Below are 23,572 nucleotides of genomic sequence, written 5' to 3'. Positions count from 1 at the left end.
CCTTGGCGTTGCAGTGGTTAAGACTTGGCGCTCTCACTGCCATGGGCCTGGGGTTCAATCCCTGGCTGGGGAACTAAGAGCCCACGGGCCTGGCGGCGCGGCCAAGGGAGAAAACAAGGCACTGTGAAAGTGTCTGGGTGGTCCCTGAATTTTGTTTTAAATTAAATTTTAAAGACCCATTGGACATACTCCTTGCATCCTTTGAAAAGTTCAGTATGACCTTCTAAGCATTCTCCTGTGTCCTTCGATGGTCTTCGAAACTCCATTTTGAATCGCTGCGTGATATTCTGTCAGAAGGGCGTGCAGCGATTCACTGAACCCGTGCCCCAGTCATCAGGTACTGAGACTGCTTCTACGTTTTGGCTGTTGTGCCATCCAGCATTCAACCCAACTCTCTGAGCACCTCTGAGGATCTCAGGATGGGTTGATCTGTTTCTTAGGATGGAAGCTTATTTCCTTGTCAAGTGACTCTACACGCCTTGCCCACAGGACCTCATGGCAGAGCCCTGGAGGGACCAGGGCAGCCCCATAAAGGCCTGGGTGGGTCAGCGTACTTTGTGAGGTTAAGTACATCATGTCTTCTGACCCAGCAATCCCCCCGGTGTACATTGCAAACACATTATCATGCCGCAGGGGTTCCTAAAGGAGGCTTTGTGGTGGGTGCAGCTCGAAGCTTCCCGGGGGGGGGGTGGGCAGGAAGGGGGGGACACCCATCAGGGAAATTCTGCAGCAGTTAAAGCACCCGAGTACACACACGCACACACAGGGTGACGTGGATGGCTCTTAACAACCCAGGCCAAGTGAAAACAGTGAGACAAAGCCGTCTATAACGCACCTTCATTTACATACATTAAAAATACATGCACACAAAGCAACAATAAGCATTTTGCAAGAACACAAGCAGAAAGATCCAGAGTAAACACATGAAGATGGCTGGCTCTGGGGGGGGGGGAGCAGAGCAGGGACAAGGAGATGAGGCTGTGACCTGTGACCTGTGACCTGTGACCGAGGAGGGGCCCAGGGAGGACCGCTGCCTGCCTGAGGAGGGGTAGCTGGCTGAGTGCAGCCCAGCGTGGACCCAGAGTGCACAGGGAGACAGAGGTGTCCCTGGGCCCGCCCGGCAGTGGCAGGTGCCCGGCTTGAGTGGCAACAGGGCTGCAAGGCCGAGGGAGGGCGAGTCCCCAGGGCTTTGCCTGGAAGGCATCTCTGCAGGCTCAGCCCCTGTCCCCGTGGCCACTCGGCCACGTGAGCTTGGAGTCCCCGTGCTCCCTGGCCTCGCTGGACCGCAGGCCAGGGGCGAGTGGGAACAGGTGATGGGAGCCTCAGGGCTGCCCCAGCTCTCAGGGCGGGCACTGCAGGACTCACCCCCTTCTCCCGCTCACGGAGGTCCCCCCGGTCTCGGCCAGGTCCCCTGGGGCTGGCCTTCCATTCTCAAATAACTGCTGATCACCTACTGTGCGCCAGACTCTGGTCTAGGTGCTGGGGGTGACGCAGGGAGCAGGGCGAAGTCCCTGCCTTCATGGAGGTGACCATCTGGGCAGAAGCCAGATGACAAGCAGGTGACCATGGACATGCGGGGCCTCTCGAATCTCCACAACTCAGGCCACCTCTACGGAGCTCTGGTGCCAGGCCTCGTGTGCGTGTACCTTGGGGCGGTCACAGCCTCTGACCCCACAATCCCACGTCTAGGAATTTATCCCAAGGGCAGAATCAAGAATAGTACAAAGAACAAGAACTGAGGATGTTCACTGCAGTGTTGTTTACATCCATGAAAACACTGGGCGGCACAGTGGTTAAGAATCCGCCTGCCGATGCAGGGGACACGGGTTCGAGCCCTGGTCCGGGAAGATCCCACATGCCGCGGAGCAGCTAAGCCCACGTGCCACAACATGCGCTTGTGCTCTACAGCCCGCGAGCCACAACTACTGAGCCCGTGTGACACAACTCCTGAAGCCCAGACCCCTAGAGCCCGTGCTCCGCAACAAGAGAAGCCACTGCAATGAGAAGCCTGTGCACCGCAATGAAGAGTGGCCCCCGCTCGCCGGAACTAGAGAAAGCCCATGCGCAGCAATGAAGACCCAAAAATAAATAAACAAATATATAAAATAAAACACTGGAAATAAGATGGGGCTAGTTAATTAACTGGACGCTCACGCATCAGAATCCAATGCAGTCATTAAAATCCATGTAATAGACAAGTATCAGAATCAGGGAGAAAGATATTCATGGTTGAACTCCTAGGTGCCAAAAGCCAGTTGCCAGCCAGTAAGAAATGGGGTGATTCCATTTTTTCTTTTTTTTTTTTTAAAAAAGCAAAATATCCATTTAGAGACCCAACCCTGTCGTGCACACAGAGGTATGCAGTCTCTGAATAAAAAGACACCAAATATTAATGGGAGTTACCTGTGGTTGTTGGATTACACTTGGCTTTTGTCCCTGTGTTCTTACTTAGGTATCTTTTCTAGTTTTTTCTAAATTAATTTGTATTCATTCTATAATAAATCATTTTAAACCACATTTACATAGGCACAGAAAAGAGCCAGGAAGGCTTTAAAACAAAATGTAAACAGTAGTTATGTATATCTAGGTAGTGGGACTAGGGGTGAGTTTTTTCATTTCTTATCTGGATAATTAAAAAGTTATTTGGTAAAACCCCTCTAATGGTGGCCCCACTCCTCCCGCCATCTGCGAGGTGTCCACCGAGGGAGGAAGATTCCATTGAACATTTTGTATCGTTCACTTTTGCCGACTGGCCATTCCCTGGCCTCAGGGAATGTGCAGCCTGGGGGGTGGGGTGGGGTGGGGTCGGAGGTCTCCAGAGCAGGGGGCTGCAAGAATCCCCAGGGGTGAGAAACGAAAGTGTTAGGATTTCAAGACATGCTTGCCGTCCTTTAACGTGGCCATTTTTGTGCAAGTTTTATAATATACAAGCTCCATGGATGCTGTAGACCTTTGCATGACTTTAGTAACAAAATTCATATACGTATATTCTGACAGGGAGGTGGGGGTCACATCGTTTGGAGACCAGTGGCCTGGGAGATGTGGTGAGAGACACACGTGCAGACAGGTCCAACCAAGGGGTCCACTCAGACCTACAGAGTCGCCCTCTCTCCTTCTTCTCCCATATCCACTTTGCTGGAAAATCCTGTGGTCTCCACCTTCAAAACAGATCCAGGGGCTTCCCTCGTATTGCAGTGGCTAAGAATCCACCTGCCAGTGCAGGAGAAACAGATTTGAGCCACAGTCAGGGAAGATCCTACATGCCGCGGAGGAACTAAGCCTGTGCACCACAACTACTGAGCCTGCGCGCCACAACTGCTGAAGCCCGCATGCCTAGAGCCCGTGCTCCACAAGAGAAGCCCGCTCACTGCAATGAAGAGTAGCCACCCCTCTTCACAACTAGAGAAAGCCCATGCACAGCAACAAAGACCCACGCAGCCAAAAAACCAATCAACGAACAAACAAACAAACAAAAAACACCACCGAAAAACAGACCCAGAATCTGTCTGCTTCCCACACCTCCACCGCAACCAGTCTGGCCCAACCTGGGGCCACCAGCATCTCTCTCCTGAACTCTGCACCAGCCTCCGAACAGGCCTCTCTGCCATCGCCCTTGCCCCTACAGTCCCCACACCTTGGCCAGAGAAAGACCCACGTCGGAGCCCGTCTGTCCTCCACTCAGAGCCTCCCCTGGCTTCTGTCTCATGCAGAAAAGAGCCCAAGTCCTCACCGTGACCACGAGGCCCCTTTGTCTCATCTCTGTCCTCACCCCCTGCCCTCTCCCCATAGTTCACTCTGCTCCAGCCACAACAGGCTCGTGGCTTTTCCTCCTACACACCAGGCAGGCTCTACCCCAGGGCCTTTGCACCTGCTGCCCCTTGCCTGGAATGCCCCAAAAGGCTCTCACCGTCACCTCCTCCAAACATTTGTTCAGATGTCACCTTTTCCATGAGGCCACCCTGACCTCCGTGTCCTTTTTTTTTTTTTTTTCGGCGGATCTGAGTAGCTTGCGGGATCTTACTTCCCTGACCAGGGATTGAACCCGGGCCCCTGGCAGTGAGAGCACCAGGTCCTAACCACTGGACCACCAGGGAATTCCCAGAGAACCACTGTTTGAAAGGCATTTGGTCAATCCCCTGTCCCCATGCAGGCCTCTCCTATCCCAGCCCACAGAGCCAGGAGAGAAGAGGGCTCAGAGCTAAACTTCCCCTCCCCCACTGCACATCCTGGTCTGACCCTGGGGAAGAGGAAGGGATCAGGGCCCCCATCTGACTGTCCTGGACAGCGAGGGGACCAGAGCCCCCCTCTGTGGGGGCAGAGAGGGGACCTCTCAGGGGGTCAGTGCCAAGGGGACTGCTAAAGGCAAGGCTGTCCCTTCCCGGGTGGCCGTGGGGCAAGGACCACTGAAACTGGAGTTGCATCACATCACCACAGCCCTGCCCCTGCAGGACTGTGTCCCCGGGCCCCAGGCCCACCTCACCAGCTGCCTCCACCTGGAGGCGACCTTTTCTGCCCGTGGGCTTTGAGTCAGCCTCGCGCACACCAAGCTGCCGTCTCAGCTGCTCTGCCCATGCCTCCCTTTAGGGGGCGACACCCTCCCTTCATTCTCACCATACACCTGCCCCCTGTTGCCGGAACTCCATCCATCCTTCGTGGATTCATGCGACAGTCCACAGAGGCTGCTGGGACCTGGGCAAAGCCCTTCCCTGCCCCTGAGTGGCTTATGTTCTAGAAGAGGCAGTCAACCAGTAAACAGGACGGCCCACCCGGCTGGGATAACCGGGAAATGGGAGCCGGAAGGGGGGAGGTTAGCGCATCACGGATTGCGTCTGAGACGAGCAGCCACTGAGTTCACACCACCAGCAGCACCCCTTTGGAGGCACTGGGCCGTTTTCTCTTTGCGGGGGGGGGGGCGCTCAATGAACAATTCAGTCCACTAGGCGCACTAGGTGCGGTGCAGGGCACTGGCTGACACGTGACGGCGACCGGTGCCGCGGCTCCGCCACCTCCTAACCGCATACATTCAACCCACCCTCCCAGGGGCCGCCACGCGAGCCTGACGGTGCCGTCTGCCTAAAGCCCTCCAGAGCCCCCTGGACTCTGCGGAGTGAAGTCCAGCCTCTTCTGTGATAACCAGTCCCCCTGCCAGCCCTGAGCCCTGCTCAGACCATCTCTCTGCCTGGATACGCCTCTCTTGGGTCCTGGGGTCCCGCAGGCAGACCTGCCCTCACCATCTTCCTCTCCGGGCCCAAAGCGCCCCAGCATCCCCCCCCGTCCTTCCCCTTAACGCTTTGGTCTGTTCAGCGTCTCCTGGTTGTCTTACGCATGCGAGGTCGCAGTCTAAGCGCTCGGGACACATCAGTGAGTAGCACTGACAGCCACACGCGCCCCCCCCCCCCCATCCCGCATTCCAGGCCTCTGTCTAGAAGGAAACGGGCCTTGTGTTAAATGCTAGGGGCCGTGGGGAACGGAACTGGATGGGGGAAGGGGGTGCTGGCTGCAGGAGGAGGGCTTGCTGGCTGCAGCTTGAAAGACACGGAGGTGTGGGGAATTCCCTGGTGGTCCAGCGGTTGGCGCTTTCACTGGGGTGGCCCGGGGCTCAAAAAAAGAAAACAGTGGTTCTCAACCGGGGGTGGGGGGTGGGGGAAATTCCCTCCCTCCCCAGGGAATATCTGGCAACATCTGGAGACACGTTTGGAACTGGGGGGCGGGATGCTACTGGCCTCTAGTGGCCGGGGATGCCCGCCCCCCCTCCCCCACTGAGGACGATCCAGCCCCCAAGTCCATAAAGCAGAGGGGGGGAGACCCTGCTTCAAGACAGCACAGCTCTGCCCCCAAGGCGTCACTTATGGCCCAGCTTAATGACAATTATAATCGGATGGCAACTGTCCCGTCCCAGCGCCAGTCAGGTACTGGGCGGCACTGGGCTCTCACACCGCCTCCGGGAAGTGGGGACGTGAGCCCAGTACCGCGCAGCAAATGAGCGCTCGCCCGGGGCCCGAACGACTCTAAACCCTCGACAAGTGTGACACCCATGAGCCCTCGCACCAAGCGCCTGGGGCAGGGGTTGCATCATCGCCATTTTCCAGAAGAAGAAACTGAGGCGCAGAGTCATGGATCACGTGGGCCCGACGCCCCGCGGCGGGTGCGGCGGTGCAGGCGGCACAGGGGCCTCAGGGAAGGGTCACTCCCAGCACGACCTGTGGCTCCGGGGCCAGGCCGAGGGCTCACCTGTGTCGTGCTGTGGGAGCGGGGCAGGTGGTCCCGCCCTGGCCCGGCGCGCTGGTACAGACGCACGGAGCCTCGCGCCGAGAAAAGCCAGACAGCCTCGGCTCGAGCGACTAGGATGCAAACAGCATCTCCTAAGTGCCCAGGGTACGGGCGTGAGGAGCTGGTGGGGACGCCCAGGAGGCTTTGCCGGCTCAGGGAGGAGGGCCTGGCCGCCACCTGGGCCCCTCCCCCACCCCCAGCCCCGGGCTGCAGCCCGGCTCACCTGGATGCCATTCTCCTGCAGGTTCAGGTACCGCGTGTTGACGGGGATGCTGGCCGGGACCTCGGCCAGCTCCCTCCTCGTGCATATCACCCGGCTGGCCTGGTTGCTGCAGGAGCAGGCCGCGGGGCAGGAGGTGGCCGGCGGGGAGCCCCCTCCGGCGGCCGATGTCACAGCCACGCCGCCCCCGCCGGCCCCCAGGGGTGGGGAGAAGAGCCAGAGGAAGAGCAGGGCCCCATGGGGCCAGGACATCCTACTGGGCGGCAGTGGGGGGTACGGGGAGCCGCGGGCACGCGCCATCCTCAATGTTCATGCTCCGCCTGGGCGCCGGGGGGCTGTCAGGGAAAGAGAGGGAGAGGCTCAGTGAGGGACGGGGACCCCCCACCCCCGGTGGCCCGGCTCCTCCCCGACATCCAGGCCGCTCTCTGCCGCTGCTGCCACCACCATCACCTCCCTGCCCAGGCTCAGGACCCAAGGGGGCAAGACTCCTGCAGACCACCCCTGATGATGAGGGCCCAGCAGGACGAGGCGGGGGGCAGAGAGGAGGGCTGGCCCTGTGCACCCTACACTCATCTCACCCTCTCTGTGCTGGAAACACTTTATGCCCATTTCGCAGAACAGAAAACTGAGTCTGGGGGAGAGGAAGTGCTCACCCAGGGGCGCTTGGCCGGCAAGCGGAGACGTCGGCCAGATTAAAAACTTGGTTCTTTGCATTTCAAAAAGGGACATAAATAGGTCGAGATGGAGTGAGAGACAAGACAGACAAGACATAAGTGACATAGAAGAGGTGAAAAGCCAAGCGGGGAAGTCGGAGTGAGGATTCGGCTCCTGTCCCAGCAGCCACCCAAGTCCCCTCTCTACCTGCACACACCTCTGGGAGGGGACCAGCCTCCTGGACGCCCCCCCCCCCCGCCCCGTCACTTCTCCCTTCAGGGAGTGTTTGTAGAGGCCAAGTTTCCCAGCAACCCGGACTCCCTGGCATCACCCATGGTCCGTGCGCCTCGCAGCAGCGGCAGTGGCTGCAGGGATCTGAGTTAGACTCCAAGGGGGAACTTGAAGGAGAAGGTGAGGGGCCAGACAAGGCAAGTGGGGAGGGGCCGGGTGTAGGCAGGTGAGGCGGCTGGGGAGGGAGGACACCGGAGACGATAACGGGGGAGGAGGAGGTCGAGGGTGGCAGGTGCTCGAGGCCACGATGGCGGCTGGTGGGTCCGTGAGAGCGGCTGCTGCACGCAGGATGGTGCCGGGCCCGCCCGCCCGCTGGAGAAGGGGCTGGGGGGGCCGGAGGGCCTGAGCCTGAGCTCTGGGAGGGGAGCGGGCAGCGTGGGGGGTCAGGTCCTCCCACCCGCATTCCCACAGGACCAGGGGCGGAGAGGGGGATGGGCTAGTCACGACAGTAATAAGGAAAACAAGAACAATAATAATGGCTCCGGAATCGCGAGTCTGCCCCTTCTCTGCGCCAGACCTGCACACGCTAGTTTAAGCTTCCTGGGACCACAGGAGGAAGCTGTTAGGATGCCCGGTTGACAGATGAGGCCACTGAGGAGCACGGAGCTGGCTGGGTAGCGACAGAAGGGGTTTGTGGTCCCGGCTTTACCCCTCGGGCTCCCAACCCTAACCCTTCCACGCAGCGCCTCCGCCTCGAGCGCACACACACGCGCCCACGCCCGCGAGCTCGGCTCCAGCACGGCCGACCCGAGAGTTCCCCACGAGTGGGGCGAACAGGGGGACAGAGGAGCCGTCTGCACAAACACGCACAGCAACAGCGGCGACAGGGGCGCGCCCTCGCGCTCCCACACCCGCGGACACGGGGCCGCCGGGCCTCCCCACCGCCCCGCACGCGCACGCGCACGCGCGCCCTCCCGCGGTTTCCAACATCATTTTAACTCAGATAAAAAGACATGTGCGCATGTGTGTGTGCCTGAACGCATGTGTGAGGGAAGAGCAACAGCTAGACGGAGACACAGAGACAGAGACAGAGCGAGATGGGGGTGGGATGGGGGAGGGTTGGTCCTGTGTCTACACTCCAGACTCATTTTTCTGCCTGGAGAGCTCGGGGGCTGTGCGCGCCTCTATCTATGCGGCCTGTGCGGGCGGTGGGCTCTTTGCATACCCTCCGAGTGACAGGGAGCGCTACGCTCTGTCCCCGTCCTGTTCCCACCTCAAGACACTGGTGACAAGCCAGCCCACACCCTCGGCGCCAAGGGCCGGCGCAGCCCAAGGGGGCCAGCCTTCGAGGCCGGGGAACCCCCAGACCCGCCGCCGCTGTGTCTCTCCCCCCCCCGCCTCGGTCCCCATCGCGCCTGCTGCCCCCCTCGCCCCACCGCCCCACCCCCAGGACGGCTGCTGCAGAGCCTGGGCCTCCCTCCCCTCCCTCGTCGCCCTCCGCCATCTCCATCCTCGTCCCCCTCACACAGAGCGACACTCACCCCAGTGGCTCGGCTTCCGCTGGGCCTCTCCCTGCGCCCCAGGTCCCCCCCTCCACATGCCTCCAGCCGCCGGGGGCTCTGCCTCCCCAGTTCTCCAGGGCTTCCCGTCGAGGTTGTGCTGGGGGGGGCGCAGGGGCTTTCGGGGTCTCCCCGCGCCCCCCCCTCCTCGCCTGTCGCCCTTCCCACCCCCCCACCAGGCCCGTCTAGGCCACTGCCGCAACTGTCTCCTCCTCCCCTCCCTGCTCGCCTCCTCCAGTCTCTTACCCTCTACCTCCACTCTCCCCCCACCGCCAGCCTGCTCTCGCCCCGCTGGCCTCAGCCCCCTGCTCTCTCCCTGCCCCGCTGCCTCTGCGCCCCGTCCCCCTCCTCAGGCCCCCCCCTCACTGTCTCGCCACCCCTGGGACCACCAGGCCCCCCGCTCCTTCTCCATCTCCTCCTCACTCTGTCTCCGTCCCCATCACCCTCTCGCAGGTAGGTCGGGGAGCCCGTCTCGGTCGGATTCTCTGTCTGTCTGTCCGTCTGTCTGTCTCCGTCTCCCTCGGCCGGGCTCTGTCTGTCTCTCTCTCTCCGCGATTACAATTTCTAGTCACACGGCAGTGCAGAGCCAAGCTGTTCCTCAGCCCCTCCCTCCCCACCCCCTCCCTCCTTCTTTCTCTCCTCCTGAGCGGGGAGGGCGCCTCTCCTCCCTCCTCCTCCAGCCCCCTTCCCAGCGCCGGAGGCCTCCCCCTCCCCCGTTAATCAAAGGCTCTGTTATCTAATTAACCCATTGGTTCTGGGCAGCCGGGGAAGGGCGGGGAAGCCGGGGAGGAAGGTTGAAGGCTGGGCTGCCCAGGGAAGGGGGATGGGGGTGGTCTGGGCTGTGCCAGGCCTGGCCTCCTGGCACAGACAATTCCATCAGCTGCATAACCAGGCTGGGCCAGCGCTGACCACCCCCCCCCTCGTGCACCTGCCCCCAAGCCCGAGTGCAGAAAGCCTAGTGAGGGCTCCTCTGCAGGCAGGCGCTCCCCCAGGACCCTAGGAGCCCCCCAAAGCCCCCCACCACACCGCACAGCCAGGCACTCTAACCTCCACCCCTGATCTACCAGCGAACCTGGGCCCACGTCACTGGCACCTCAGCCCTTCAAGCCGAGGGCCAACCCCTGTTCACGCCACAAAGAAACCCATCCCCACATGCAGCCCTCTCCCCTGGACCTCAGCCATATCCTGCTATCCGCCTCCTGATACACTTCTGCAAAATGGGCAGGGCAGCCTCTTCCATTCATTCTATTCACCGATTTTAATCCATCCATCCATCCAACAAATATTTTCTACGTCCCTACTGTGTGCAGACACTGGTGTAGATGCTGACTAATGCTACCCCCACCCTCCAAACCCAACATCCGCAGGCCCCAAAAGACAAGTAGCAATAATACAGCGCATTGATCAAGCGCCAGGGGGCCTGGGTTTCAGTCCTGGATCCGCTGTTGGTTTGCTGTGTGACCTCAGGCCAGTGACTTCATTCTTCTGAGCTGCAGAAAATGCTGTGAAACAGGGATAATAATAGTATCCATCTCATGGGGCCACTCGGGGACTGGCTCAGTAAATGGCTCTCTCTTTACAAAAAATGAAGATCTGACCACTTCTCATCCCCGCCACCACCTACCCTAGATGATCACAGTTGCCTCCTCAGTTGTCTCCCCACCTTTGACTCTCGTTCTCCCTCCCAGAAGGTTCTCACAGGCAGCTGGAGGGGTCCGGACAGCATCCAAGTCAGATCCTGCCCCTCCTCCACTAAACAGCTCTTACACTCTGTGTCATGGGGTGTAAGGGCAGAGACTTCACCGAGGTTTAGCAGACCCCTCTTCCCAGGATGGGCTGCTCCTCCCCTGCTCACCCACCCACCTCAGGCCACGCTGCCGGCCTCTTCACTGTTTCTGGAATGGCGCGCACCGTCCTGCCTCAGGGCCTTTGCATGTGCTCTGGCGCGCACCGTCCTGCCTCAGGGCCTTTGTACGTGCTCTTCCCTCTGCCTGCCAGGCGTCCCTGTCCTCCTTCAGGTCTTTGCCCTTCAGATCTTTTCAGTGAGGCCTCCTTGCGTCTCACAGCACCCCTACCCCACACCAGAACCTTCTCTGCTTTGTCTACATCGCATTTGTTACCCTCTGACCTCTTAGAAGCCCACACACTTGAGTGTAAGCTCCCCGAGGGCAGGGACTGCGTCTGTTTTGTGCACAGTTTGGTTCCCAGCACCTACGACGGTGCCTGGCACAGGGTAGGTGCTCAGTGAACGTGGGCCGGAGGCCTTAGTTATCAGCGCCATCATTTAGATCCCTCCCCAGTTTCCCCACCTTCTCTCCTAGAGTCACACAGAGACGCACCTGCTTGGCCACATGCCCCTCTGTGCACACCCAGCCCAGGACACACTCACCCAGCTGCACATCTCAGGCTCACCCCACAGATGTCCAGACCCCAGGGTCCCCTCCCGTCCCAGGAGGGGCCCCTCCCATCCCAGGAGGCCAGCCTGGCAGACTCAGCACCTCCATACGCCGCCACAGACACACTGCCTTGAGCTCAATTTCTGCACCCACAGCATGGCGCCACCTGGCTGGCAGGGTCCCAGATACTATACCGTGGGTCCCCAGAGCAGCTGCGTGCACCCTGCTAAATGCAGGCCCCGAGGGGAGCCACGCCTCAGACGCCACCTGTGGGGCCTACGTTCCTGGATATGGCTTTGCGCGAGGGGACGCCTGGCCCCAGTTACAGCCCTCCAACACAGCTAATCGGGGTACTGGCTAACCCTCTTCTGAGCTTGCTCTCAAAGCCAGTGGCTGCGTACAAGCCTGACTCACACCAACCCCTTGAATAACGCCCCACCAGTAACGGTAATGCCCACCGTGTACCTGGCACCAGCAGGGCAGAGTCCCGGGAGTTTGACTTGCATTAACTGTAGTTCTCCCATTGGCCCTCTGACAGGGGACTCCTCTTACCCCCACTTCACAGACAGGGAAGCTGAGGCCCGGAGAGGCAAAGTCACTTGCTCAAGGAGAAACACACAGCTGGGAAGTGGCCCCTCCCTGGTCAGCCTCCCCAGAGCCGAGGGGCCCCAGAGACGCTCAAGCTTGTCATGATAGCAGGGACAATGCCCTTGGAGGTCTCCTGGGGGCCTGTTGAACTGTGACCTGCCTTCTGTGACCCTCATTGGCCACGGTCCGCCCCTCATAGTGACGGGGATCTCTGTTGAGCATTCGCTATGGGCCTAGGGCCATGCTCGGCCGTGCCCGCGTCTCCAGATGCTGGCTTCTCCTAGGAGGAAGGCATTGTCCCTGTGTCCATTTTCCGGATGGAGAAGCAGATCCTGAGGGCTGAAGGTACTGGCTGATGGTCACACAGCCTGGATATGGGGCAGCTGGGATTGGAACCCAAGGCCCAGCCCCGGGCCAAGTTACCGCACTGCCTCTCTCACCTCAGGGCCCTGGGAGCAGCCTCGACGTGAGGGTCCTCCACCCCCACCTGGTGCAAGGGACCGAGGCAGACACAGAGATGCAAGAGGCCCCAGAGAGAAGAGGTGTGAAAGGAAGGCAGGGGCAGAGACACAGCAAGGGAGAGAAACAGAGACAGAGACCAACGCGAGCCCTGTGAGGTGGCAAGAAAGAGGGAGAGAGGCTTTAAGGGGGAACAGAGGAACCCAGAAAGCGAGCCGAGATCCAGGGGAAGGCGGAGGCACGGAGGACCAGGCACTCGAGGCGAGGGGCCGAGGCCTCACCAGCTTTGCCATCCTCCCCGAGTTCTGAGATATCTCGGGCATCGTGCCTGAGAGGATTCAGGCAGATGGCAGATCGGAAACTCAGGGGCCCAGGAGAGGCGGGGTGAGGAGAAAAGAGAGGCAGGGAACATTCCAGTCAGGCGTACTCATTTTTTTTCTGGGGGAAGTTCAGGAGGTGAGAGAAAAGATAGGAAATTGACTGCCATCGCAGCAAGAGGGATGGAGGTTAGATCTAAAGAAGAACTTCCCAACTGTGAGGGACTGGGGCGGAAGTGGAGCCTGGAGCCGGGAGGGTGGAGAGACTTCAAAGCCAGGCAGAGATGAACACTTCTCTCTCTGGATGTCTGTCATACGGGCATGGCCTGGAGCTGTTAAGGTGGGGGGAAGAGGGGGAGGGTACAGGCAGCACAGGCTTCAGGGATGGATGAAACAACTTCACACGTGTGTCCCTCTGAGCCGGTCCGTGTCCTGAATGCTTTTAAAATAAAAGCAACCCCAGAGCCCCGAGAATTGACAGTCCGCTAACTTTTGAGATAGAATCACCCCGGGAAAAGGGTGGCTCAGGCCCCTCCTCGCTGCTGCGGAGGAAACGGAGTTGGGGGGCTCAGCTCAGAAGCGTCATTTATTTGGTCTTTCGTTATGTTCATTTAACAGCCCGAGACTCCGCCCACGCACCAGGCACGTCCCCACCTCGGGGCCTTTGCCCTGGCTGTCCCCTCGCCTGGAGCGGTCCTCCTTGGGTCTGCGTTGCTCTCTGTCTCCATTCTGGCCTCTGTTCCAGGCCGCCTCCGGGAGGGTTTCTTTGCCCCCCGCCCGCCACTCACACTGCGCTTCCTTTCCTTCACAACCCCTCTCATCAGCTGGCCCGACATCGTGTGATGGGTAACGCCCGGTCCTGCGTATTATCCGTCTCCGCACTAGAAGGGGAGCTCCTCGGGCAGGGAGTTGGGCCGGCTGCACGCCGGGTGTCTAGGATGCGCCCGGCTCCTGCAGAGCCTCATCGATCCCCGCGGCCGGAAGGAGCGAGCGAGCGCCCCCTACCGCTCGATTCCCGGCCGGCGCCGGGCCGCAGGGGCAGAGGAGACCCGGGCGCCCCTGTCTTTGGGGAGTTAGTGGTCCAGACGGGAGACGTACAAAGGCTGAGTGAGAGGGTGAGCACAGGGTGGAGGCCCCGGAACGTCTGCGGGAGGAAGTGATGGCAAAACAGCGCGAGGCATGCGGGTGAAGCGGGGCGCGTCAGGCACAGGGACCCCTGTGTGTAAAGGCCTGGGGGCCAGATGGGGGTCGGGGGTCTGCAGAGTCGAGCTCAGTTACAAAGACGTCCTGCTCCACAGCGGGCTGAGAGGCGGGGGTGCTGGGAGCTGAGGGTGCGAGGCTGTGACCGGAGAGGGGCAGGGTCAGCTCTGGGTTGCAGAGACCCCTCGGAGTGCACTCTCGGGAGAGACTGAGGCCGGGCAGGAGCTGGGCCAAAGGTCCAGGGGGAGAGGAGGAGTCTGGGGCCGGGGCCACGGGGGCGGCGAGAAGGAAAAGAACGAAAAGATACTGCCAATGTGCAAAAAGCGGCAGAACTTGGAGATGAGGCAGAGGGGCCAGGTTCTTCTTAGAGATTTGGGGGTCAAATTCTTAAAGCCGGGAAAGGGGAGAGGGCAGGGAAGAAGGCTGGGGAGAGGAGATTGGAGCGGTCCCGTCTTCGCTTGTAGGCGGCGAACCCCAGGTGCTACGGGTGGTGGTGGGACCCGCAGCCTGGCTGTGTTACCTTGGGCCAGGCCCTCCCCCTCTCTGGGCTCCCATTTCCTCCTTTAAAACAGGACATCGGTGACACTCAGCGCTGCCCGGGGCTGGGGAAAGGGGGCCCAGAAGATGGTCTGGTCAGCAAGTGACCAGCAAACGGGAGCTGGGACTCGAAGTCTGCCTGGCGAGTGGGGAAAGAAGCAAACCCGCTCCAGCCCCAGGCTGCTGCCAATTTTCTGCTGGGAACCGTAGCTTGCTGTCCCCGTTTCTTCGTCTGAGGAATGGGAATTGATAACAGGTAGCATATGACAAAGGGCTGGGGAGGCAGGGGGTGGGGGGAGAACAGCAGCTGTTTGCCAGCCGGTGTGGAACCGGTTCGGTGTTTGTGTGGGTCTCTGTCCCCTACTGTGGAAGTGCTATCAGCGCCGTCGGTACGGTGGCCACCAGCATATGTGGCCATCAAGCACTTGCCACGTGGTGAGGAGCTGAATTGTTGATTTACTTTAAATGAATTGAGAATTTTGTTTTCTTGGCTGCGCCCTGCAGCATGCAGGTTCTTAAGTTGCCCGACCAGGGTTCGAACCCGTGCCCCCCGCAGCGGAAGCTCAGAGTCTAAACCACTGGACCGCCGGGGAAGTCCCTCTTTGAATTAATCTAAATGTCGATGGCCACACACGGGCTGCGGCCGTAGTGGCTACCGTATCGGACAGCGTGGTATGACCCTCCCAGGGCCTCCCGGTTCAGCCTCGGTCCCGCTTGGAACCGGTTCTGAGTCCCCAGAGCTTGGGGTCCTCTGCTCAGAGGCTCTGCCCAGCAACCTCACAGGGCTCTCCCAGGATTCTGGAAGGACTTGGAAGGAGATCAAAGTGAGAGAAACAAACTCAACTGAGAGTAGGGCATGAAAGCCAGGCTGGCTCTGCCTTTGTCACGTGAAGCCTGCTCTGTGCCAGGCCTCTGCTGAGGCAGCCCTGGGCCCACAGGGGAGGAACTACAGCAGTTCCACTTCACGGAAGGGCGTACCGAGGCGTGCTGAGGTCCCGAGTCCTTGTCCCATGACCGCCCGGACCTGGGCAGGAACCAAGAGATGGAAGGAAGCTGAACATCCAGGCCCCCTATACTGTGTGACTCTGGCAGGTGGGGCGGCCTAACACGGCCGCTGCATTGAATCCACCCAGGGAGAGAGCTAGGACCTAGCCTGGTGTTGGCTAGGTGACCAAACGGCGGTTATTGCCAAGGCTTCGCAGGGGTGCGTGGGGGTGAGTTCGCAGGTGGGGAGGGCCCTAGTGTGAGCCAGCCGGACTGTGGCCTCCCGCCCTCCTGCTCCCCTCACTGTCCCCTGGAAGGGCAATGCTGCCATCTGTTTTCCATCTCAGGGCCTGCAGAACTACTACTCTTTAAAAAAGGCGGGGGTGGGGGGCGGGGGGCGGGTTCTACTAAAAGTAACCAAAAGCTGAAAACCCTTTGAACGGGCATCGGCGCGTATCCAGATGAGCTGGGGGCTTTGTGAAAGTGCGGATTCTGACTTGGTGGATCCAGGACCAGGCCAAGCTCCCACGTTTCCCAGGGATGCTGGCCCTGGAGCAAGGGGTCCCCTAAGTGTGCCATCAGCTTCCACGTTCCATTTCCACATGAGTAATGAACCCTCCCCTCCTCCACCCCGTCTAGGGGTGTGCTGGGAGGGGATGCAGACCCGGGTTAGAACCTCGACGGTCACTCGTATTCGACATGGGGCCTTGGAAAGGGGACATCGCCTCTCCTGGCCTCAGTTTGCTCATGTGTAAAATGAGGAAAATAGCTAATCGGCCTCCTCGGATGCTGAGGAGTCAGTGGTCCCAATATCTGTCCTGTTGCTGGGCACAGCGCCTGCCTCATAGAAAGGCCTCAATAAAACTCTTCTATGCCTGTGGCTATTCTCCTCCTCCTGGATGGTGTCACACTGTCCCTTTAGGAAGGAGGGACAGGTGGACAGAGCAAGGGTGTCAGGGAGACCCGGGTTTACACTCTGACCCGCCGCTTCCTCTCTGTGTCCCCCTCCGGCCCCCCCGGCTCTGTCTGTGAAGGTGATGACACCTAGCTGGGTGTCATTACCCGTCCAGTGCCGGGCACTTCCATGACAGTGTTCTCAGTAATAAATCATTAGTAACAGTTATCACTTATTCTCAGTGGGTCAGAAGAACAGATCTTTTCCTCCTTTTTACTCCATCCCCCAGCACCCCCCTTATGTTAGCCCAGTGTTTCTGGCTGGATCAAAAACACCCATTTATCACTGGTGGGGGACCCACAGAATCACCCGAAGGATCTTGGTCCCCCCCAGACCCAGCTGGACATGGACCGGACACCCCCACCCTGGTAAGGAAAGTCCGCCGTGAGAATGGGCCTGGGTATGTCCTCTCCCCTCTGGGGTTTGAAGGGCATAAACAAGATTGAGAGGCCAGGAGCCTGGGAGTTACCAGGACTCCGATATCTCTTTTAAACTCGGACCTTCTGAATCTGTTATTCTTTTTTTTCTTTTTTTTTTTTTTTTGCGGTATGCGGGCCTCTCACTGTCGTGGCCTCTCCCGTTGCGGAGCACAGGCTCCGGACGCGCAGGCGCAGCGGCCATGGCTCACGGGCCCAGCCGCTCCGCGGCACGTGGGATCCTCCCGGACCGGGGCACGAACCCGTGTCTCCTGCATCGGCAGGCGGATTCTCAACCGCTGCGCCACCAGGGAAGCCCTGAATCTGTTATTCTTAACAACCTGATGATTGTTATTATTAATGACGCTCATTTGCACTCGGAGGGCCTGATGGGCCAGCGTGTGGCCCCCTCTGTGTCCCCCTTTGGAGAGCAGTGATCTCCGCTGCGGGCGGCGATCTGCAGAGTGGCCAGTGCCCAGGTTGGCAGCCCCAGCTCTGCCACTTCTACCTTGGTGACCCCGGGCAAGGGACCTCATCTCTCCTGCATCAGTTCCCCCTTTTGTCAAATAAGGATGATGATCGTGCCTCCCTCCCAGGACTCCTGTGAGGAGAAAACAGAACAAATCCACGTGGAATCACCAGCACAGAGCCTGGCCCAGGGCAAGTGCTAATGAACGGCAGCTCTTGTCATCATCATCTCCGGCCCTGTGTTTGAGGTTCCAGGCAAGTGGACGGCCGATCTCTGCGTTTACCGCCTGGGGTTGCCCTTCTGGGAGAGCTGGGGCTGCCACTGCTTTCTGACCTTGGTCACAGTGTTTGAACAAGAGCTCTGGGGCCTAAGCTCAACACTCTGACAGGAGTGTGGGCTGAGGGGTTCAGGGGGACACAGCTGAGACAGGAAGGGAGTGGCCTGGGTCGCTGTCCCGGCCTTAGCTCGCTCCCTCTCTGCTCGCCGTCTGGGTCATACACAGGCTTCTCAACAGCCCCACCAGGACCCAACGCCCTCACTCTCTGCAGCCCCCTGGGATGGGCTTCTGCCTGCAGGGGCCCTACCAGCCCATCTCCCCGGCCTCAGAAGCAGCCCTTCCCCTCCACCTGCCATGACAACAGTTGCACGTAGGTTTCCAGGCAACAAGGGGGCATCGTGGCACTCTTTTTACTCTCCCGCCACCCCCTCTCCGGCAGAGTCACCCCACTCTCAGGGACTGGGAAGGGGAGGGAAAGGGGGTTTCTCCCCAGCAAAGATGGAGGGTTCCTAAACGCAGGGATGAGAAGGCTTCCCTACGCTCTGCCCGAGAGGAAACACAGACACTCTCCCTACAGCCCGACAAGGGTGATGGTGGAGGGACGGATGGATGCTGGGGCTGAGCACTGCCATGGCACCAAGGGGACCCCCGCCATCTGCACCCTGACCCAGAGATGAGACCAAGTGAAGCCCCTCCTCCCCCAGAACATAGCCTCATGTCCTCTGAGACCTGCACCGGGACCAGGTGAACTTTCAACTGTGTACCTGCCCTCCCTTCAACACACAGGGGAACCCACCCCGGCCCGTGGGCTGCGATCTGACCCACGGGGGACAAGGGTGGGGTCTGGGGCCCACCCTAGCTGTCAGCCAACCAAGGATGGGTGGCAACAGGACTTGCGTGTGCTCTGAAGCCTGCTGGTCTTAAGAGTCTTCCCGCCCCTGCTGTGGCAGGGAGGCGGGCCCCGGCTCCAGGGAGGCCCCGAGCTGGGGCAGAACTGCCCCCGAAGAATGACGGGGCAAGAAGGGCAGGCAGAGAGAGCCCCTGGCAAAGGGGGCTCTGCTTCTGGAAGAAAACCAAGGGTAGGAGTATGGAGAGAGCGATGGGGGGTGGGGTGGGGGAGGTGGGAAGAACCGCTTGGAGAGGAAAGAGAAGAGAAAAAATAGCAGAGGTGGAAAAGGCAGCTGGCTCTAGTGCTGGGCAGGTGAGAAAGGGGTGAAGCAGGTTAGAAGAGAGAGGGGGCTTGGCCCGTGGGGTACCTGAGCACAGGGCACTGCCACCCCAGGGGGAGAATGATTCCAAAGAAGCTGATAATCTGGAATTTTGAGATATAACTGAATATAACATTATATTAGCTTTAGGCGTACGACACAATAATTCAATGGGTGCAAAATGATCACCACGATAAGTCTAGTTACAAATCAACCACGCGAAGTTACACATTTTTCTCTTGTGATGTGAATGAGTTTTTATGTGAAATTGCTAATTTTTTTTTAAAAGTTGGCAACACATTAAACACTTTGAAAGCAGTAGGGGGAAATAACGCTTGCGGTCCACAGGACACCAGTGCAAGTACTCAGAGCAGGGAGAGGAGGAGGAAGGAAGACAGAGGGGCGGGTAGAAAGGGACAGGACGGCGGGAGGCGAGGGAGAGTGACAAGAGAGAAACGGAGAAGAAAGTGCAGGGAGCCAGCGTGGCTGAGAAGAAGTGGAAAAGGAAGCAAGGGTAGATGGACCAGCGAAGGCCAGAAGGCACTGGGCTGGGGGGCGGGGTGAAGGGTCAGCCGAGGGGAGAGAGGTGGGAGATGGAGGTGCAGAGATAGAGACACACACCTTAGGACAGATGCCCAGCCAGAGGGGTCGGGGAAGCGAAGAAGGATGTGGAGGGTGCGATAAAGAGAGGGTGCACTGTCCTATCAGAGGAGACAGGTGAGGCCTGGGGGTGCCGGAAGAGGCTGAGGACTCAGCGCTTCCGCCCCCCGCCCCCCACCACACTCTGGCCGTGCCCCACAGCACCTCGCCTGGAGACCTGCCTCTCTCCACCTGGCCTCGGTGCGCGGGCTTGTGCGCGCTGGGCCCTGGCTCCATGTTCCTGAGACGTGTCCATGGCCCTCTGATACCTGAGGTCTTAATTCTGCCGGAGCCCTCTGACTCGGGGAGCACTCTCCCAGCTCATTCTGGGAGGGAAGCAGGGCGGCTGCTGGGGTCCCTCCAGCACACACGGAGACCCCTCACGCTGGGATCTGAGAATGTACCAGCAACACGTGGGGCTGCATCTTCAGAGCTCTGAGGCCACCTCCGTGCCTCTCGATGTCTCCATGACACCTCTTTGAGTCTCTGTGAGTGTGAGGTCACAAGGCGACCAGGAGTGAGGGCCTCCCTGGCAGGGCGTCTCTCCAGGAGGTGCTGCCTTTGTCTCTCCCTCCGTGTCTCTGTGTACGAGGGACCGCGTGTGTCTCTGTGTGTCCAGGTCTTTCTCCTGGCCTCTGGCTGACTCTGGGTTCCGAGGCCAAGTTCCTAACTGGGTCTCTCTGATTCCACATCTGGGTCTCTGGCTGTGAGTGAATGACTCTGTGTGTGTGTGTGTGTGCGCGTGTGCGCCCACGCACGTGTGCACCTCTGCCTACACATGCCTCTGTGTCTTTCTCACACTCTCCCTCCTGCCCTCCGCTGATGGCCGACTCTCTCTGGCAAGTCGGGCCCCGTGCCTCTGGTGGCCCCCTGCACCTCTCGGGTGCTGCAGTGCCCTCCGGCTCCTCCCCACCTGCGCCCTGGGTCTCTCCCCGTGCTCTCCGCCTTGCCTGGTCCCCGCCCTGTGTGTGAGGACGATGTGTGTTCCCCTCCCTCCCCTACTTTCCTTTCTTTTGGAAATTGAGTAACTCTCGGTAGGTCTGGCTCCCTGGTGATGCACCCTGATGGTGTGTCTCTTTGGGAGTGGGGTCCCCCTCTCTCATTCTGGCTGCGCCTCTGCCTCTCTGGCTCCCACCCTTCACTGCCTTGTCTGAACGTCTCCCTCTTACCTCTTGGCTGCTTCGCTGTCTGTCCCCCCTTTCTGAGTGTGTGTTTGAACACTCAAGGGCCAGGATTAGAGGAGACCCGGGGAAGAGCGGGAGGAAGGTGGGGAGGGGAAAGGAGGTGCAGGCTGGAAGGAGCAAGGAGACAGGAAGAGGGGGGCGCTGAGCCTGGCCACTGTGGGGTGGTGGGGGGAGTTTTTAGCGGGGAGAGGATGCTGCCTGCTGCCTGGACCGGGAGGGAAGCGACTCTGGCTATTCCCAGCTGCCGCTGGAGCCCCAGTTCCTGTCTGGCGGCTGCGCGGCCGGGACTTGGGATGTGAGGTGCATTGCAATGGGGCGCTGCGGAGGCTCGACTGCAGCTCCCAGCTGGGGAGGGGGTGGGGAGGGGGCTGAGGGGCAGCCCTGTGGCTCCCTTCCCCCCTCCCCCTGCCCATCTGGGCTCTCCCCAGGGAATTTCCTCACCCTGAGAAAGTCTCTTGCAGAAATCAAGGCCTGAGGCTGCAAGGAGCGGGGCGGGGAGAAGGGGCCGGTGCTCCGGAGAAGCGGCAGAGGTGGGGGCGGGGAGAGAGGGGGAAGATGGGAGTGGCGGGGAGACAGGATGGGGCGGGTGGGGGAGGGGGCACCACGGGCATCAGGACCCAGAGTCCAGGAGAGGGACTGGCTGGGCCCCCCGGCCGGGAGAGAAGGAACAGCGCGTGCAGACGGGGGCTTGGAAATGTGGGCGGAACCCCGGACAGGGCCTGGGTCACGGGCTCCCCAGGACTGATGGGGAGTTGGAAAAAGCCGAGGGAAAGAGAAGGAGAGGTTCCAGACAGGAGGCCCCTAGGACTGGGGGGTCTGGGATTGGGGGACCCCATGAGGTGAGGGATGGGGGGGCTCTAAGTGAAGAAAGGTCACAGAAGGGGGTCCCGGACAGAGCAGGGTGCAGTGAAAGAGGCTAGGGGTGCTAGGGAGACGCTCCACCGGCCCCTGCCCAGGTGACGGTCCTAAGCAGGGAGGGGAAGTGATAAGGGGTCCTGAGAGAACAAGGTAGGGGGGGCTAGAGGGAAAAGAGGCTAAAGTTGCGGTCTCCTGGAGAGGGGATCAAGGGGGGGTACCTGGGGGGAGAGAGAGAGAGAGATGGGGGGATGAGGGGATCCTGAGGGGAAGATGAGGTGCAGTTAGAAGGTCCTAGAAGAGTAGGCATGAGGGTGGGAAGGCTTGGGAGGGCAGCAAGTGGGGGAGGGGGGGTCCCCAAGAGGAGAGGGCTGAGGACGGTGGGAGGCAGCTAGTGGTCCCAGAGAGACACGTGCCCAAGGATAGAAGGCCCCGGAGCAGAATGGGGTCAAGGAAGGGGGTCTTGGGAAGAGGGAGGGGCAGGGCTTTGGTCGCCCATCAGCAGGGGTTGGGGGACCCCAGAGGGAGAGGGGCTGAAGATTGGGGAGAGGGCTGTCTCGTTCCCCAGTCACCCCCTCCGTTTTTCCCATTCTCACTTCCCAAACTCCCCGGTTCTCCCCGGTTGCCAGGGCAACCGCTCCTGCCAGGCGCGGTCACCAAGGAAACCCCGTGCCCGCCTCTCCCCCCTCCCCATCACTGGCGTGCCCCCCCACCCCAAGCAGCGGCGGTGTGGAAGGTGGGAGGGGCAATGGGGGGGGAAGAACCCGAACTCCCGCCCCAGAAAGAGGGACCCAGACCTACACCCAGCGAGCCACCTCCCCTCCCCCCCCCCCCCCCCGCCCCGCAAGCCTACATCCTCAGCCCTACAGCTGGATACACAGCGACCGCCGGACGTACATCCCCCCCCCCCCCCGTCCCTAGGCTGCGGCGACCCCCGCCCCCAACACAGAACTAGCCTGGCCCGGAGGCCCCCCACCCGACTACCTCCCCCACCGGCTGCTGCTCTCCATCAGGCCCCGCCCACTGTCCTCTGCCGCCGGCCCCCCAGCCCCGAGGAGGCCTAAGACCACGGTCCCCTAATTAGAGGATGCCCCCCCCGCCGCGGTTCCTCCTCCCGCCCCCGCCCGGCCCTTCGGCGGCTACTCACAGCGAGGAAAGGGGCTCCTTCCGGGGGGCAGCATGCCCGGCCCGCGGGGGGAGGAGCCCCCCAGTGAGGCACCGGGATTTGGGGTGCGAGGCCCGCGGCGGGCAGGCGCGGGGGGCGGGGCTGCGTCGGGGCCCGGGTCTCTCGCGCTCTCCCCCCTCCCCGGCTCCGGGTGGGGAGGGGGCTTCCGCCGCGGCGGCCGTGGGGTTCGGGCGCCGCTCTGCCTCCTCGCTCGCCCGCCCGCCCGCCTGCCGCCGGCGCGCCTTCCTTTCTTTCCTTCTTTCTTTGCTCGCCTCCTTCCTTCCAGCCTTCCTGCCTTCCTTCCTCCCTCGTCGGGCCGCCGGCGCCGCTCTCCCCCCACCCACCCCCCCAGGCCCCGGCCCCGGCCCCGGCCCCCGCCTCGGACGGTGCGGCAGCGACCGAGAGCCGCCGAGAGCGGCGGAGACGGGCGAGGAATACTGATGACGGAGGGGGAGCGGAGGGCGGGGAGGGAGGGGGGCGGCTGCCCGGGAGGGAACGGAGCGGGGAGAGGAGAGCCGGAGAGGAAGGGGGGGAGGGAGGGGGGGAGGATGGGGGAGGGAAAGGGGGAGGGTGGGGGAGGGGAGGGGAGGGGGAAGCGGTGGGAGGGAGAAGGGGAAGAAAGTGAGAGAAAGGGAAAAGGGGGCAGGAAAGAGGGGCAGGGAGGGCCGAGCGAGAAGCCGGAGAGGGAGGGGCCGAGGGAAGCGCAGGGAAGGGTGGAGAGAAGGGGAGAGGGGGGGGCGAGCTTGTCCCGGACGGGCTGGGAGGCCTGGGGAGGAGAAACTCCCAGTAGTACACCTTTGGTAGATATCTGCGGGGTGAATGCGGAGGGAGGCGAAGGCAGGGCCCGAGCTGGGGAGCAGGAGGCAGGAGGCAGAGGACAGGAGAGAGAGAGATGTTTAGGGGGGGCTGGAGGAGGCCCAGGAGCGGGGCAGCGGGGGGGGGAGGAGGGAGGGGAAGCTTTGGGGGGATGTGGGGAGACGGAGGAAGCA

At 61.0% G+C, this 23,572-nt stretch overlaps 1 protein-coding gene across 3 annotated transcripts in view; it reads right to left on the bottom strand.

The window, feature by feature from the left end:
- The window catches only part of LRRC4B (leucine rich repeat containing 4B), a 36,485-nt gene extending 13,580 nt beyond the window's left edge, over positions 1 to 22,905 (bottom strand). Inside the window, exons 1-2 of one of the 3 annotated variants that reach the window (XM_067018847.1) lie at positions 22,566 to 22,905; positions 6,494 to 6,825 (exon numbers count right to left, since the gene is read on the bottom strand). In XM_067018847.1, the coding sequence (XP_066874948.1) occupies positions 6,494 to 6,790 (297 nt within the window). In that variant the 5' untranslated portion in view covers positions 6,791 to 6,825; positions 22,566 to 22,905. Of the gene's footprint in view, positions 1 to 6,493; positions 6,826 to 8,916; positions 9,118 to 9,357; positions 9,534 to 22,565 lie in introns of those variants that run through there. The other 2 variants (XM_067018846.1, XM_059044080.2) reach the window with 2 other exon arrangements.
- Between the last annotated feature and the right edge of the window lie 667 nt (positions 22,906 to 23,572).

This window comes from Kogia breviceps, chromosome 18 (genome assembly GCF_026419965.1).
Source record: "Kogia breviceps isolate mKogBre1 chromosome 18, mKogBre1 haplotype 1, whole genome shotgun sequence".
Classification (NCBI taxonomy): domain Eukaryota; kingdom Metazoa; phylum Chordata; class Mammalia; order Artiodactyla; family Physeteridae; genus Kogia; species Kogia breviceps.
This window is presented reverse-complemented; position numbering and strand designations above follow the sequence as displayed.